Source organism: Brachypodium distachyon, chromosome 3 (genome assembly GCF_000005505.3).
Source record: "Brachypodium distachyon strain Bd21 chromosome 3, Brachypodium_distachyon_v3.0, whole genome shotgun sequence".
In the NCBI taxonomy this organism is placed as follows: Eukaryota; Viridiplantae; Streptophyta; class Magnoliopsida; order Poales; family Poaceae; genus Brachypodium; species Brachypodium distachyon.
Genome location: NC_016133.3, coordinates 51,200,567 through 51,217,253, shown reverse-complemented (window position 1 = coordinate 51,217,253; position 16,687 = coordinate 51,200,567). Strand labels below are relative to the sequence as shown.

The following is a 16,687-nucleotide window of genomic DNA, read 5'->3' as shown; positions in this document are numbered from 1 at the left end:
CGTCGGAGTCCGAGCTCTCTGGCCTGGCGGAGGCCTAGCCTTGGCCCGCCTTCCTCGAGTCGGCAGCCAGCTCCTTGCCCCAGCGGGGCCTGGGCTGCGGGGGTGAGGGTTGCACCGAGGGGTCCTCCACGATCCCCCACTCGTCACAGAGTGGGAGATTCTGGGCTCTTGGGTTCGGGATCCCGGCGTGGAGCGGGTGCGCTCCAAGCGGGGCAGCCTGTAGGATTCGTCCTCGCCGGTGATGCTCTTCACCCAGATCTGCACTTCCTTTGGGAGGAGGTCTGTGCGCTGCAGCCGGGTCCGGTTGCCGGACCCGAGGTACATACACGCCGGATGTGAGCGCCGATGCAGGGGAGCCACGCGCCTCCCGATGAAGTGGCGCGCCACATCCGTGTCCGTGAGCCCAGCCTCGCGGAGCGCCTTGATCTTGGCACAGATCGGGGCCAGCTCCTCGTCCTTTTGGTCGCGGAGCGTCCAGTCGTCAGAGCCCTTCGGGGGCCCGAGGGGCTTCTCATGGAACTCCTGGAGCTCGTCGGTGCACACCCAGCACCAGTCGCGGCGCCATTCGTGCTCAATCTTCTTCTTCCCCAGCTCGATGAACTCCGACTTGATCCTGTCACGGAATCGAAACACCACTCCCGAGGACAGGGGAGCCTTCTTCTCCACCCTCGGGTAGTAGTAGTGGAGAAACAAAGCCACCGACGACATCACTCCCACGAATGCTTCACAAAGGTGTTGGAAGACAGCCAATGTGAAGAACGACGCAGGGTGAAGTTGCGCGATGATGAGCTCGTAGGTCTCCATGATGGCTGAAAGGAAGTAAGAATGCGGCGGCATGCACCCGGCTAGAATGAACCTCCCGAAGATCCGGAAGTACTGCGGGTCGCGCTCCGCACCGATGGGAAGAATCCGCGTCGGCCCGTACTCGTTGTGCTTGGTGGCAAGCGCCAAGACCAGCTTGTCTACCCCCTCGCCGTTGTACCCGGGGGGGGGGGGGGGGGGGAGGCGAACTTAGCCCGCATTTCCTCATCCTTCCGGGCTCGGTCCGATAGCTCCTTCTTGCTGACCTTCTCGCGCTTTTCCCCTTTGCTGGTGCTCCCCTTGGGACGGCCCTGGCCTTTGGAAGACATCGGTGGAGGTGGGGAGGTGATTTGGTTGGAGTTGGGGCACGGGGAGCTTGGGAGGAGGCAATGGCAGGAGCAAGAGGCAGTGGGGGGTGCCCGCCGCCAGCCTTGGGTATTTATCGGGGCTGGCGGGCTGCAACGGACACCCCCTCGATCGGCAATAAAGTGCCCTAAAGAATCGGAGATTAAGAGGGGGGTGCGTGACGTGGCCATAACTCTCTGGTGATTAAGGGGGATAAGGCACGAAATCGTGCGCCCAACCGTTTCGCTCGGAGGAGTGGAACCGTAAATGCGGCCCGCGAGGCCGGGTGCCAGGGGGACTCCCCTTGGTACCCACGCGTCGGATAGGGCGTAGCCCGGCAACGGACCAAGGATAGCACTTGCTATGAGCTTCAAGGCTGCTGGCCCACTCCCGGGTGCTACTGTCGTACCAGAGGCCCATGGGGTCCCACTGATATGGGACGCGTGGGTCGCTAGTGATGAGGCCCCGTCAGGAAGGCCTCCCGGGAAGCGATGAGTCCGGGAAGTCTGCCTCAAGGAGATGGCCCTTGGTGAAGGTGAAGCTAAGTGCCCGCATATAAGAAGCCATGGGAACCCCAGTCCCGGGAAGCTGAAGAAACTCCTCCCGGCAGCTAGCTGGGTGCGCAACCCACGCACGAGCATGCAGGTGGGACCCGCGGAACAGTGAAGACAAGACAAGACGGCGGGCGCAGTGCATTTAATGCACCGACAGGAGTCCTATCAGCAGGCCTAGGCTTGCTTAGCAAGACTAGGGTGACTACCCTACGAACCAATATTTCTACCGTGTACAGTGGACCGGGCGCTGCATGGCGTCCAGCATGGATGAGCAAAAATGTATTTCATGTGGGTGTGACACGCGTCTAGGAAACGTGTCACACTGCATGCACCGGCACCTGTGGTATCCCCTTGTTTATAAAAAGAGAACCGATGCCACCGGTCAAAGGGTTCGGTTCCGACCAGTCTTAGTTTGAGCCCTAGTTAGAGCCATCGCCAAGTAGCTTCCTAGGAACTCCCCGGGACACCTTGTAAGCAACGTATACAATCTTGAATACAACAGCAAGCAGGACGTAGGGTGTTACACCTCCGGGTGGCCCGAACTTGGGTAAATCCACATGTCCACACTTCGTGTCTATCGCCACGCCGGCGATCGTCGGAGCGATCACCTCGCCCTCCACCGAACCAAAAAAGGGGGTGCTCGGCATCCCCGATGCCGGAGACCCGTGCTCCGACATCTGGCGCGCCACGTAGGAGGCATGCAGAGAACTTCGGGTGACCGCCAGCGTCATCGTCTTCAACACCGGCTTCGTCGTCTACGACATCTTCAACGACTAGGTCGCCATGCCACCCAAGAAGGCAGACGAGCCCTGGGTCGACTTGCGCGACACCCTCGCCATGCGCACTCGATCCCACGATGCCACGCCCGCGTCGCAAGCACAAGGGGACCAGGGGTCCCCTCCACGGCAGCAGCAGCAGTCGCAACTGCCACCTTTGCCTCCTCGGCCGTCAGCGGACAACCGGCTGAGGGGGCCTGCGGCGCCTAGCGTCGGAGCCAGCCGCGCGAGTGACCACAACGTGGCGTGCGCCAGCCGGCGAGTCCACTCGCGAGCTGAAGACGCGCAGCGACAGCTGCGCCACGACCACGGCGCGTCAATCTGGGCGGTGGCGGGCATCCATATTCCAACACAATGCAATACGGATGGGTACGGCTCTAAATTCGGAGCAGACTATTTTAGTTCCATGTAAATTCCAGATAATTTTATGTACAAATCCAGCTCTCAGCTCCATGAACAAGCAAACAACGTAACTCAGAAAACCCAATGTCAATTTCAAATGCAAAGTTTCAATACTCCCTCCGTACGTCCGAAGTCCGAACGAAGGGTAAAACCGCATCTAGAGCTCTCTTTTTTTAGGGGAACTCATCGTGCTTATGGTGCGGTGGTTTTTTTTAGCGGAACGGTGCGGTGTTGTAGCCCAATACTTGCCATTGCCAGCCCAAGGTTTGAACAATCCCTCACGGCCCACGAGCCCACGTGCCCCACACGACAGCCACGTCTTAACAAACCCATCAAAATATCTACTAACTCGCCCCATCAAAAAAATAATATCCTACTGTCTCGCTCCTAGTCCTAGCTGTCCAAAACTCTTTTGAAAAAAAAACTAGAGAAGGGTCTTCGGTGTTCCAAGCAAGAATCCGATGGCCGCACTACAAACGCCATCCCCATTCGCCGGCTGTGCCCGCCGATTCACCCCTCGCCTCCGCTCCCTACTCCTCCCTGCCACCATGTCGCTCTCCTCCTCCATCGTCTCCTCTCAAAACCCTGACCCGAGCTGCGGCACCGGGGAGCAACCTCTCCTCCCGCACTCGAGCCTCGAGATCGCCGGTGCGCGGAGCGCCCTCCTCGCCGGCTTCGACAGCCTCCGCCGCCCGTACCGCGCCTTCCCCATCCTCGCGTCGAACTGCCACGTCGAGACCATCTTCGCAGCCTTCACGCGGTCGCGCCCCGCCGTGGCGTTCCGGCGTGAATGCCTCCGCACCCCCGACGACGGCGCCGTCGCCCTCGACTGGGTCTCCGGCGACGACCGCACGTTGCCGCGAGACGCGCCGGTGCTGATTCTGTTGGTACGGTTCCACTTTCCTCTTGCTCTGTTGCGGACTAGATGGAGTACAACGGAAGCGTGAGATTTTGTTAGCGTCAAGGATATACGGAGTAGTTGATTTGGTTAGCTATGGGATCAATTTTAGGAATCCGAGCAGAGGGTATGGGTAGTAAGGTACAAGTATTTGAGTGATTAAGAGTGGCTAAGATTCTGCCACGACATTTTTCTAAATTTGACTTTCAGTGAGCTTGTGGTTGTGGACCGTGTGTAATTTGCTTTTGATACCTTTATTGGTGTCTGTCTATGTTACCTCTGTAGAAGCGAGAGAAGTTGCTGCAAGTTTCGATTAATTCGGAGACGATCTCTCATCTCTATACAGGATATAGTTGTGCTGCTGAGCAGTTCATACCTATGGGAGTAATATTTTACGTGGCGGAGATCGATTTGCAAATAGATTTATGTTAGGTGAAATAGGAGGTATACTAAGGCAGCGCTTGAAGGAATCTGGATCTGAATTTCTGAAAATGAAATGTTGTTATTGACTTATTGTGATGGTTCCAACTGCATAGCATTTTCGAACTAGCACCATGACTCCACAATGACGGTGGGTATACATATGGAGACAATACATCAAGCAAGAAATACCTGATGGAACCTTTTGATCTAAAAATACCTAATGACACCATACAATACATATGCAGATTTTTTCTGAATAATACATGAATGTCATCATTGGAAATGTTTGATCCTTACCCCTCACGATGATCTATTAGAGAGAAAACTTGTCGGCTTTGAAATCCTTAACAAATTATTATAGCTCCGTATGCTAGAAGCTTCTCCATGGATCTGATGTGCCACCTCTATTTGTTAATCTGTTAGTGATATGTTCATTGTGACTATTTGAATTAGATTGAATTTTATCTGAACATCACTATATCTATTCATGTGCTAGGCGAAATTAAAGAAAAAGATTCATGCATAACTTCTACCACAAGCTTGCGAAAGGATATTTTGAACATATAAATTTTGCGTTTTTATTAAGCACTTAGCGAACTGTTCACAAAAGATCTCAAGAACCAAGTATTTTAGGACTAGCCACAAAAAGTGTAAAGCTAAATGATGCTACCAGATATAGGTGGTTTTAATATAATTTCAAACGGACCAATTTGTTTGGGTCCAAATTCATGATTTGCATTTATCATGTTAAACTCAACCTTGTGGCATGCAGAGAGATTACTATTGACATCAACATTTAATTTCTCTGTACCTCCTATATGCAGCAGGAATGCAGCATGCTTAGTGTTTACTTGGTACTTTCATCAATGCTTAGTTTTTGACTAATTTATGGCTAGTCCTTGATGGTGGAAGTTTTGGTTGGCAGCCTGGTCTAACAGGAGGAAGTGGAGATACATATGTAAGGCATATGCTTTTGAGAGCTCGAAGCAAAGGATGGCGAGTTGTCGTATTCAATAGCCGTGGATGTGCAGACAGCCCTGTGACTACTGCAAAGGTACTTTTTTTGTCGATTTTTGGGGCAAATATAGTATAGCTCCCGCAAAATTAATTAGCGTCTGCAAATAAAAGGCAAATGCTACCAGGAAAGTTAGTTTGCATCAATATTGTAAGCGTCCAGATATTGCCCAGGCATTTCACATAAGCCAAGGAAGCAAATAAACCATGTCAATATGCATTTTGGCAAACCACCACAACATGTCACACAGAAGCGGACATCATAAAAGTCTTGCTATTCCTTCATCTTCATCAGAACAGTACCTGTCTGTCTGGGAAGTCGTCATCCTCTCGTAAAAGATGTACATATTTAGGCAACATATTTTGTTACTTGCTTTATCTTTATTCCCTCTATTATTGGTCCAATGGTCCTGATGTCCAAATGTCTTGGAGCAGCCTCCAGAGTCACGTTTGGGAGAAAATATTATTTCCATGTTGCCTACTGGGCAGCATGATATGGAACTGGCAGAAGCTAGCTTACATTGCATCTGAGAATAATTTGACCCAACCAATTTTAATAATCAAAGGTTTGAATTTTATCTGTTATTCTTAGTTCTTACCTTCCAAAAGCAATATTAGCCCCAAAATTTTGCAAAAAAAAACAGCAATCTATCTTCTTCATCATAGGTTCTTGGAATTATTTTTGTGGCAGATAGCATTTGTCAATCTGAGTTTATTCTTGGAATTATTCTCAAAATTGTGTTCTATTCCCACTTTCCACCCTTCTACAGAATTTATAAAACGCATCTTTAATTCTCTTCCGACAGTACCAGACTAGACTTTTGTTCTTCGTTTGGTAGTAACTGATTTATACGTAAAATAAATCTTATGTTAATTTGTGTCAAGGTGTGATAATGTAGCTTTCACTTCAGTACTTACTGATTACTCTATAGCTGAAGGTTGTCATTTGTTTAAGGTTTTCCTAAGACTATTACATGGGCCCCTTCAGTAACATATGCCATAAAATATACTGACTGGTGTGAATTACATGAGAAGCAACGTCTAGTCCATGAGTCTCACATGCTTGGTACTTGTGCAATGGCTCGAGAAAAATTGGTTATTCCGTTTGCAGGTTCAGACTCTTTTTCTCTTCCACCTTTTACCCTTCAAAGTAGTGTGTAATTGTGTATCTTATGACTTTAGACTTATTAGCATCTTCTACCTGACCTAATATGTAGGAAATTCATATTGAAATGTTGTTTGCTGACACCATTCTTTGTGATCATAAGCATAGGCCCAGTGGATGATGAATCTTGTGGAGGAGAACTAAGAAGTAAATAGATGTCAGAATATATTGATAGCATAACGAAGCAGACAAATATAACGATCAAAGTAGAAAGTTATTTCAAAACCAATTAAGCATAAACTCTACAAGAGCATCTCATTTTATAAATATATTGACACTTGTCTTCTGCCATGCACAGTTCTATTCTGCTTCATTTACTGGAGATCTCCGTCAAGTAGTCGATCATGTTTTGGCCCGTTACCCTCAATGTAGTATATATGCAGCTGGCTGGTCTCTTGGAGCAAATATTCTTGTGCGTTACCTTGGCGAGGTGAGCTCTGTACTCTGTGATAGAGAAGTTTACAGTTCTATGCAACAACATAACCTTTATTTTCCCCTTTCCAGTTGACACATTCTTTCTGATTGACATATTTGTACCCAGTCTAAGTGCTCCACATAAGTCCTTTCGTGGAAAATGATGCTTAGTTTTTTTAGAGAGAGAGGCTACTCGTCTGGTTCCATTTCACAATTGATGCTTGGTTAACCTGCATACGCCGATATCTGCCATTTTTCTTTGAGGCCAGCGATGTTAATCAAAGTGACTGGCATTGCACTGGCTCTTTTTATTCCTATATGATTGATCACAAAGCTCTGCTTCCTCTGCCTATGAGTGATTCCAAAGAGCTCGTACGCCATAGGTTAACTCAATATTTCTTTGCTTCCAGGAAACTGATAAATGCCCTCTTTCTGGAGCAGTGTCCATGTGCAACCCGTTTAATTTGGTAATTGCAGACGAAGATTTCCACAAAGGGTTCAACAACATCTATGATAAAGCACTTGCTAGGGGTCTGAGGACTATATTTAAGAAGTACACCTTTTGTTCACCTATCCAGTATTCCCAAATCTCAGTAATATTCACACTCCTTTCCTAACAGCTGATTTTTAGGAACTTCATCAAATTTTAGGCATGCACTCCTGTTTGAAGGACTGGAAGGTGAATATGATATACCAAAGGCAGCTAATGCAACGAGTGTTAGAGATTTTGATGAAGGACTAACCCGAGGTTTGTGGTGACCTCATACTGAACTGAAGGCAATTTTTTGTACCTTTTTTTTCTATTGGAACCACACACTTGATAGATAATTCCATGGTGTGCAGTTTCATTCGGTTTCAAGTCTGTGGATGATTATTACTCCAACTCAAGCAGCTCAGATTCCATCAAGAATATTTCCATACCCTTATTGTGCATACAGGTGAAGCTACCAGTTCTTTATGCCACGATAGTGCATCAAGAACAACAGCTTTCTAATTACTCAGTTTAAGATTACTACATTTTACATACTTCGGAATATGGCTTAAGGTTTAGGTGAAGTAGAAATATTGCAACAGAGGCTAGTTTGTGGCCTTTGGTCTTACACTCAAAATGAAAGCCGGGCAAACATTTGAATACTTGCCTATGTCTTACAAGTTATTAAAATGGTGAAGTAGAAATATTGCAACACAGGCTAATTTGTGGCCTGTGATCTTACAATCAAATGAAGTCTGTTTTGTACTTTCATACTCATAAGCATGCTGAAAAACAAGTTCATTAGCCTTTTTGTCATTTACACTAACTTATTTATTCTAAGACACCAGGAAATAATAAGGTCATACATTGTTATACTAGAGTAAATCAAAACCCACTTCAGCAACCTGAACCAATGGATGAGATTGCTCCTGACGTCTACGGAGTGTGGTTTGTTTGACAAGTTCTGACCTCTATATCACAAGCCTAGATCCTACGGTGGAGAATGTGTTGAGCGGATAGAACCTGGGCCTTAGGTGTTGTAGGTTAGTGGAAGGTTTTTGTTAGCTCTCATCTATTATATCATTAATACTAGCATATTTATGTGCAGGCAGATAATGACCCAATTGCACCATCTAGGGGAATTCCTAGGGAAGATATGAAGGTACTATCTCTGTTCCTAAGTCAAACTTCTTCAAGTTTGAAAAATGTACTAATTCTACAATATCAAATATGTATACTATGAAAGATATAGATACCATGACGAGTTTAATAAAACTAATTTAGTCATAGATATTGGTAGATTTTTCTATAAGCTTGGTCAAATTTTAAGAAGTTTGACTTAGAATAAAGTTAGAACATCTTATATTTAGGAACAGATGTAGTATTTCCGAATTGCAGCAAGCACCCTTTTTTCACCCAATTACTCACAGGTGGGATCTTGCATAACCACATAAGGGCAACATGTCAACATGCTCAATCCAACCCACTAGGATCACATAGTGGAGCTGTGTTACTTGTACAAGTCCATTGTCTTTTTTTGCAAAAGTGAAAACATGCTAGATTGGGTCCATGACTCCAAAATCTTCGAGTGTTTCAAGTCGCCGTGACTGCAGAGAATGCAAAGTTTGACTTCTGCGGATAACTTACATATTGCACCAACTTTTGATACATAAATGGAATGCTGATTTTGTTCAGTGATGCACTAGTACTCTAAAACCTCTTAAGAGAGACTTGTTCTTTTGTTGTTTCAGGCAAATCCACACTGCTTACTGATAGTAACACCACAGGGTGGTCATCTTGGATGGATAGCAGGTGATGAAGCTCCATTTGGATGTCCTTGGACTGACCCAATTGTGATGGAGTTTCTAGAACATGTTCAGAACGAAACAAGCTCAGTTACCAAGAATAGCACCTCCGATGAGCAGCAGAGTGTTCCACAGACATCAGTACCCCACTTATCCGTGCATGTACAGAGATAGTGACATTTTCCCTTCTCAGAATGTTACCATTCGTTAGGCATATTTTATGCGCATAGTTGAGTCTTCAGTTGCTGTTCTGCAATTGAAATTTGCTATGCGCATAGTTGAGTACGTTGGTCGACCAAGATAAAGGTATATTGTCGATCTTACATCCTCTGGTTCATTCGTGTACGTACAGTTCCATTTAGGTATATATTTCCTTTTCTTCCATTAAGATCTCTTACCTCTGCCTACTTTGCCTGTCGCAGGTTCGAGTATTGTACCGAACGACAAAATCGCTGTGGTTCTGAACACCTTTAAATCCATGGGCGCTGTTAGTCAATTGCTGGCTCCCCTTGCTGAAATTTCGACCTGAAGCATTTATTTGCCATTGGAAAGGCATGATGTATCAGAAGTGTACCATTCTGTAAACTATAGTACTTCGTATTTCAACAGCATTCATTAATGCACCCAGCCCTCCCTCTTATATAGAAGCATCGCTTTTTTTTTATCGGTATAGAAGTATTCTTGTACTAATCCCATGAAAAGGGACAGACTATAGACCTCGTCAGCCAAAGGCAACACGGCCAACAAGAGTCGAAGACTTGTGGACTTGTCTTCCGTCTTACAGAGTAGTAAATGCGCCAAAACCACCGAGTTTCAAGTTGTCGTTTTGAGCAGTTAACTGCAGTCGTTTTAAGCAGTCAACTTCTGGCTGAACTGAGCAGATGAACGGATGGTAAATATTGGCTCCATCCTAAAATCACAATCAAATAGGCCTGGCAGTAGGGAAATTCAAACAGACCAGTCCCTCGTGCTTAAATTTTTCCAAGCGACAGATTCATTCAAGAGAGTCACAACTCACAACCTGCCGATCCGCGATGCCAACTAACCACCAACATGGAGCGATCAGCCCGCTCTCGTATCAAGCAATTCGAGTTTCTCGCTAATTTCCACTTGAGCCTAGGCACCCCAATCGCCCACGAATAATTCCCCAAAATACTCTTTAACAAGAGTATCCGCGTACCCTCTGAATTTCTCTTTCGACCTAGCATCGCTTTCACGCCCGGTGGGTCGTTCGTTTCCACCACCCATTCGGCCGCCGGGCCACGCATCAGGAACTCCTTTTTTCGTTGCCGCGCCATCCTCTGTCCTGCTGACAGCCGCCTCCCGCGTCTTTTCCCTTCTGCCTTTTTTTTTCCCTCTCTTCTTTCCGCCCCCCGCAGCCAGCGTCGTTTCTGGGACGAACGGATGGTCGACACGCTGGGTGGCGTCCAAACGAGCAACAAACGATACGAATCGTCTCCTGTGGTGCTGCGACAGCGGCCTGCTTGCCCCCAAGGAGAGCGACGTTTCTCTCTCGTTCCCCTGTGTGCGTGAATCTTACTACATGTGTACCTGCGTCCGCAACAAGCTCGATCGGGTGGATTCTGGAACGAGGCATGCGTGACTACTAGTAGGAAAAAAACATTATTTTTTTTTGATCGGCAACAGTAGTTTTTCCGTCGGTAGCGGCGCCAATATATGGGAACCACATGAGCGACACGCAGACGTTGGACCGGATCGATCTGGCTCTCAAGACATTTTCACGGACATGAATCGATCCCAGAGTCGACGCAGCCGACTGTCGGATTGATTTCTCTCGTGCAGAGCATGTAGATTTCACCGTCCCAGTTGCATGCATCCCTAGTTCTCTGCTCTGTGGTTCTACCTAATTTGACCCCATCGGTAATCGATCTCTGTTGATCAACTCCCTGGACGAGCTAGCAACAACATCGACCTTCACCCAACGTACGTACATACACAGATCGAGCTAGCAGTGGTTGATTCATGCGACCGCGTTCCACTCCACCAGCGGCCATGTCGTCTCCCACAGCTCCGGGGTGGCGCAGAACGGCTCGGGGAGGGCAGCCGCAGCACCACCCCCGTACGCCAGGCGTTCGTACTCGTACCAGCCCACGGCCGATTCATCCGAGACGACGTCCACCACCGGCGCCGCGCCTTCGGCCTCCTCCTCCTCCACGACGCAGCTAACTTTGTTGTCCCTGACGTCCTTGTCGTGATCCACCTCGTGCTCGGCGCCGTCGTCACTGCTACCGCTCTGGTCTTGCCGCTCGCTCAGCTTCTCCTTCAGCTCTTCCAACTGTAGATCAAATCACAATTAGTACTTAGCACGCAACTCACGTGTAACGACAGCTAAATCAACGGTCACGTACTTGCGCGGCGAGGGTGAGCTTCTCTTGCTTGAGCGACTCGACGCGGGCGTGGAGGTCGTCGTAGTGGGCGCGCAGGTCGGCAAAGTCGTGCTCCAGCTGCTTGGACCTCCACCGGGCGCGCTTGTTCTGGAACCAGATGGCCACCTGCCGCGGCTGCAGCCCCAGCTCCCGCGCCAGCTCCGCCTTCTCCCGGGGCTCCAGCTTGGCCCGCCGCGAGTGGAACGTGCTCTCCAGCGACCGCACCTGCTCGTCCGTGAACCGCCGCTTCCTGATCTCCCCTGAGCCGCCCATCAGCTGCTGCTGCAGAAACTGGCCGTCGCCGTACATGGGCGGCGCCAGCAAGAACTGGCAGTCGCTCTCCATCTCGATCGAAATCGAATCGTCGTCAAAGGTTGTGCCTCCACTTAAGCTAGTGCAGGCGTGCAGCTGTGGCGTTGGGACGTGGTACGCCGGCCGGCCCGGCCCTGGTTTTATACCGGTGCCCAAGCCTCACACGTGGCAACACGCTTCCCCAATTGGAACTCCTGTAGGCCCCGGTCGGTCGACCCATCGCTTTACGCGACGCGCCAGGTGGTACGCATCGGAACGGTCGCAATGCACGGAATGGTTATCCGTCTCGAGATTGATTTCGGCTCGCCCCGGACACGTGGGGCGCGCACGCACCAGAGCTGGAGTACGAGATCGGTCCTCTTTCCCTCGGCTCAGAGAATTTCTCGGAGGGGGGAAATCGGCTAGCTCGATCGACGGACAGCGTCAATAGGCCCGAGGGCGTCGCACAGCTTGTCCCGAAAGAGTGCCGCGGTGGCTCATGGCCTTGCCCGGGGGGCTTCTCGCTATAGGCTCCCAACATCTGGGTAGGGGGTCGCTGTTCCGCGCGTTCGCGGCTCGATCGACTAGGAAAATTCTGTGGATATTGATCTCCTCTCCGTCCTATGGCTAGCTAGCTAGGATAGGAAACATCTTTTAAAAGCTAAGTACCAGAAGAGAGCTTATCTCTATTCCGGAGTTACGTGTCCTCCAGCTGCTCCGCGTCCATTGACATCCCCTGGTACGACATTGTGTGTGTTGTGATTTGCTCAGCATGACAACCAGATTACTCCAGAATTCTTGAGTTAAAAAAAAAAGATTACTATTCCGTGCCAAATATCTTGATTCGATCGGCTGTCCCTGTAACGCGTTCCTGACGACGAAGTAGCTACATTCGGGTGCGTGAAAAGTTGAATGCTTAACTTGGAGTCTCCCGTTGATCAATTCATATTCAATTTTTGGATTGTTAATCCGTGGAGGATTATACAAATGAGAACGCACAAGCTGTAAAAGAGTTGTGTTGCCCCGGACGCAATCGCCGCTGCTCGATCATGTCATTTCTCGGATACCTTGTTGTAAATACTTGCCTTAAAGTTGGGTCCGCTGTTTACGCTTCTTTTTTGCTCGAACGCTGCTGTCAAAGTTTCGGTAAGTTCTTGGCTTCTTGCACGTGACTCGTGCCGGTCTGCTGTGGGCTGAGATAAGTAATACTTCGTTTCATAATTTTTGTCAAAATATTATATACGTTTTTTAAACTAGATACATCAATATTTAAACAAATTGAGACAAAAAAGATACATCAATATTTAAACAAATTGAGACAAAAATTACGAAACGGTGAGAGCACTGCTGTGTCGAGTCACCGAGACAAATAGCGCGCTCACCTACCTACGTAATCGGCCGAAGGCTCGGACCATTCGGCGTCTTCTGCGGCTTCAGGTTACAGGAGGCGCAACTGCAGCCAGCGACATGTTTTAATATTGCCCGGAATAAATGCATAATTAGCGCCATGATTAACATAATGCCGATTAAACTTACCATCAACGGCGAAATGATAAAATGCCTTCTCCAAAGTGCTGTCAATTATGGTACGTGACATAGTGACACCCGCACAGTAACACAGTCCCAGACCGAACCCAGTCTATCTCGCTACGACGGTTAACTCCCTACTCGTGCTAGAGAAACTATGAGATCAGCTAGCGTGGTGGAGGCTGTGGAGTACTCATATAACCAAAAGTAAAACTAAAACACAACCCCCGTGAATAACAGCATACTACACTATGCATGATACTACGATCATACGATGTGATGGCGTGGCGTGGGCAAAGTACCCATCGATCGAGGCCTCACGCGCGGTTCCGAGGGCTTCGGCGCGGACACGCACGTCTGTGCGGCTGTTCCTTTCGAAGATGAGGAACAGCGATTAAGGATGACAACCCGGCCGGTTGCGGATAAAACCAGTAGTTAATGGTGACGAGTGCACACATAGTTGGGTTAAGTACGTCGATTGGGCCAGGAAGAAGAGGGGAAGGGGAGGCTCTCTACTCGCGCGTGCGCAGACGTCGACGTGCGGCTTTGGCGTACGTACGTGGGCACGCGGCGAAGCGCGGGTGGCTGGCGCACAGGACGGTCCACGTCGCGCGCGTGGTGCGCGCTACGGCCGTCGACGCCTCGACGGCGGCAATCAGGAGCCCTCGGAGTCTCGCACTCCGGCGCGTGGCAGCGCGGGCGAGAAGAAAAAAGTATCTGCTTCCTTCTTCTTTTTCTTGAGTAAGCCACCGTCTAATGCTTCTGTCGACCGGTCGTGTTGCAGAGACCTTGCATTGCAGTTGCAGGCCAACCGCGAAAGCCCGCAGAGCAGACGTTGCATTGCTCGTCTCAGCGTTACCGGGTGGGCGAGCTAACCAAAAATCACTCTCCGGAACCGAAATAATACCTCCGTCCAACAACAGAAGACGTATTAGCTTTCTTTTCACCAATGCTTTGACCACAAGTTATTCTATTAATATATAATTATATGACATAAATTCCTATCCATTATATTTCTACTCAAGGATATTTGCTTATGGTTGTGATTTTGATCACGCTAGTCACATATTCATGAAGAAATTTGTGATTAAAAGTTTGGTCAACCAAACCCTAATATGCCCCTATTGCTGGACGGAGGGAGTAATCGGGACCACACTCAAATAGAACAAAACTAAAAAATTCGATCCTTAATGCGGTTAACAGACAGAAAATTGAATTTGTCACGGTTAATTCAAGTTCACCTATGGTTAGCCGGGAAAAAACATGGCAATACCGAATGGTTCAGATATACCCAGGCCCGTGAGCTCTCCAGGCCCAGCCCATATCCATGTACAGCATGTTAGGGTCCATAGTTTTTCCCCATGCAGTCCCCACTGGCCCACTCCCTAGCCCATACCCGGCTCGGCCACTCCCCACATGCCCACACCGACCCGGCCACAAGTCCTAAACCTAACCCTAGCCGCCGGCGCGCCGCACGCCCGCACCGCACCAGTCAGGCAGCCAATTACACAAGGTTTCTTATTCCTCAAGAACTCGGATGACAATTGTAGCGTTCTTTGTTAACGTTGTACGGCATGTTAGGGTCCATAGTTTTTCCCCATGCGGTCCCCACTGGCCCACTCCCCACAGGCCCACACCGACCCGACCACGAGTCCTAAACCTAGCCCTAGTTGCCGGCGCGCCGCATGCCCGCACCGCACCAGTCAGGCGGCCAATTACACAGGGCTTCTTATTCCTCGAGAACTTGGATGACAATTGTGGCGTTCTTTGTTAACGTTGTCGTTTAGCCCTTCAATCAAGACCCCTAAATGTTGTTTAGGTGCTTTCTCCTAAAAATTTTAGCCCCTATTTCAAGTCAAACCTTAGCAGGATCCCCTAAATATCAGCCCCTATTTAGTTTTTCCTTTACACTGACCGGTGGGACCCAACTGTCATTGGGTCAAACCTTTTCTTTCTAATCTCATCGTCTACTTTCCCGACGAGGCTTGGGCTGCGGGAGGAGCCGGTCCTGTTGAAGGCGTTTTTTTCCTCCAGCCCCTAAAACGGGATAGGGACCCTGTTGAAGACGGTTTTTTTGCCTTCAGCCCTTAAAACGGGATAGAGATCCAGTTTAGCGGCTCTGCTGAAGATGCTCTTGCGCACTGCATAGGCCATCAGTCCATTGTCATAAAAGACACCTTCAGTTCCGACTCCGACAGAGAACCAGTGCACACCTATCAGAGTATCAGACACATTCGTCCACGAGAGACAACTCGCAACTGTAGGTCTGCAGCACGGAAACAGTGAGAAATGGCTCTTTGTGCACGTTTCCAATCAACGAGGAAGCCATTGGGGTTCCGTTTAACGCCAACATGGAGTTTGATGCCTGAGTCGTCAGCTGGGCTTTCGGCAACAGCAGCACCCATCGTTCCAGCATCGGCGATGACGACACGACAAAGCAGTGGACCTTGAAGGGAGCCAACGTAAAGAAGCAGATGAAAGAACCTTGAAGGCAGGTAGCAGGAGGCCGGGAGTTACGGCTAATTGTCCTTGAATATTTGTGTGATCTGTTTTTTCTACCGAGACGCTGCATATCATGCATCTGCTTTTAGGTATTACCCATCATGGAGATGAGATTAGGAATCGTTTGACTGAAATACTAGCAAATGCTATTATATGGATAAATCAAAACTCCCAGTTCCTTTTTTTCTTTTTGAGAAAATGCAAAGCTTGCGATGCATTGATACAAAGAACATAATTACAAGTTCAAGAAATGGAAATACAACCGGGCACTCAAGATACCATGACCAACGTTAACGGACGCTCGACAAACCTCTCGGCCTAAATGACACCCACACAAACGCATGACGCGACAAATTAACCTACCAAAACTTACGCCACCAGAGAAGAGAATCCAACTCTGGGCTGCTCCCGCTTCGAAGAAAACTCACAAATCCTTATTTCAGTGTATAAGATTGGGCACAGTTGACAGTGTACATATTGTTTCATGTCAACACAATTCACATCGTGTTCTTTATTTTCTCTTCAAGAGTAGTACTAATCACTTCACTTCATCAATCATCAACTAATCACAGCATGTTGATTCTAATACCATCAATCATCTTAAGGGACATACTAGTATTTATAAGAGTTCTGAATCTTGCTACTTGCATCCCAGCTGAGTTGTAGTTTTTGTACTGATTCCATGTCTTTTATGTTCTTTGGATCAATGGATCTGCTCGCCAGCGCGTGGCCATAAATTGGCATAAATAGGGGAAGACAAGCAAATGAATGAGGTCTGCAACTTTTGTACAGTACATAGTAATTTACATGTGAAAGACAACCTAAATTATTCCTATGCTTGGCGCATTAGGTTTTGGTACACCTAACTATCTATTAATTGCCCCCAAGTTCCTTCCTTCGGCCGGCAACCT

General features: G+C 48.4%; 2 protein-coding genes across 4 annotated transcripts; one reads left to right on the top strand and one right to left on the bottom strand.

Annotated features, from left to right (window-relative positions):
- The first annotated feature begins 3,259 nt into the window (after positions 1–3,259).
- Positions 3,260–9,739, top strand: LOC100837264 (embryogenesis-associated protein EMB8). Of its 3 annotated transcripts, none has more exons than XM_024461641.1 (9): positions 3,262–3,765; positions 5,125–5,253; positions 6,677–6,808; positions 7,203–7,345; positions 7,443–7,540; positions 7,636–7,730; positions 8,377–8,426; positions 9,016–9,375; positions 9,492–9,739. In XM_024461641.1, the coding sequence occupies exons 1-7, from the start codon at positions 3,340–3,342 to the stop codon at positions 8,422–8,424; spliced, it is 1,071 nt and encodes a 356-aa protein (XP_024317409.1). In that variant the 5' UTR covers positions 3,262–3,339; the 3' UTR covers positions 8,425–8,426; positions 9,016–9,375; positions 9,492–9,739. The 3 variants fall into 3 exon arrangements, with proteins under 3 accessions (XP_024317410.1, XP_024317409.1, XP_003569988.1); XM_003569940.4 differs by having other exon boundaries at positions 3,266–3,765; positions 8,373–8,426; XM_024461642.1 differs by lacking the exons at positions 8,377–8,426; positions 9,016–9,375; positions 9,492–9,739 and having other exon boundaries at positions 3,260–3,765; positions 7,424–7,540; positions 7,636–7,661.
- A 937-nt stretch (positions 9,740–10,676) lies between these two features.
- On the bottom strand, positions 10,677–11,902 carry LOC100836770 (homeobox-leucine zipper protein HOX24). The gene is made up of 2 exons (XM_003569938.4): positions 11,439–11,902; positions 10,677–11,365 (listed from the first exon to the last, which is right to left on the bottom strand). Exons 1-2 carry the CDS (start codon positions 11,799–11,801, stop codon positions 11,051–11,053), a joined length of 678 nt encoding a protein of 225 aa, XP_003569986.1. The 5' UTR covers positions 11,802–11,902; the 3' UTR covers positions 10,677–11,050.
- Positions 11,903–16,687: the final 4,785 nt, after the last annotated feature.

Bases quoted from the DNA above. Each gene is read 5' to 3' on its own strand.
- LOC100837264 (XM_003569940.4), top strand. From the start codon at position 3,340: ATGGCCGCACTACAAACGCCATCCCCATTCGCCGGCTGTGCCCGCCGA. The intron at 6,809-7,202 runs GTGAGCTCTGTA...CTTTGCTTCCAG, and splicing joins TTGTGCGTTACCTTGGCGAG to GAAACTGATAAATGCCCTCT. The intron at 8,427-9,015 runs GTACTATCTCTG...TTGTTGTTTCAG, and splicing joins TTCCTAGGGAAGATATGAAG to GCAAATCCACACTGCTTACT.
- LOC100836770 (XM_003569938.4), bottom strand. From the start codon at position 11,801: ATGGAGAGCGACTGCCAGTTCTTGCTGGCGCCGCCCATGTACGGCGAC. The intron at 11,366-11,438 runs GTACGTGACCGT...TTTGATCTACAG, and splicing joins AGCTCACCCTCGCCGCGCAA to TTGGAAGAGCTGAAGGAGAA.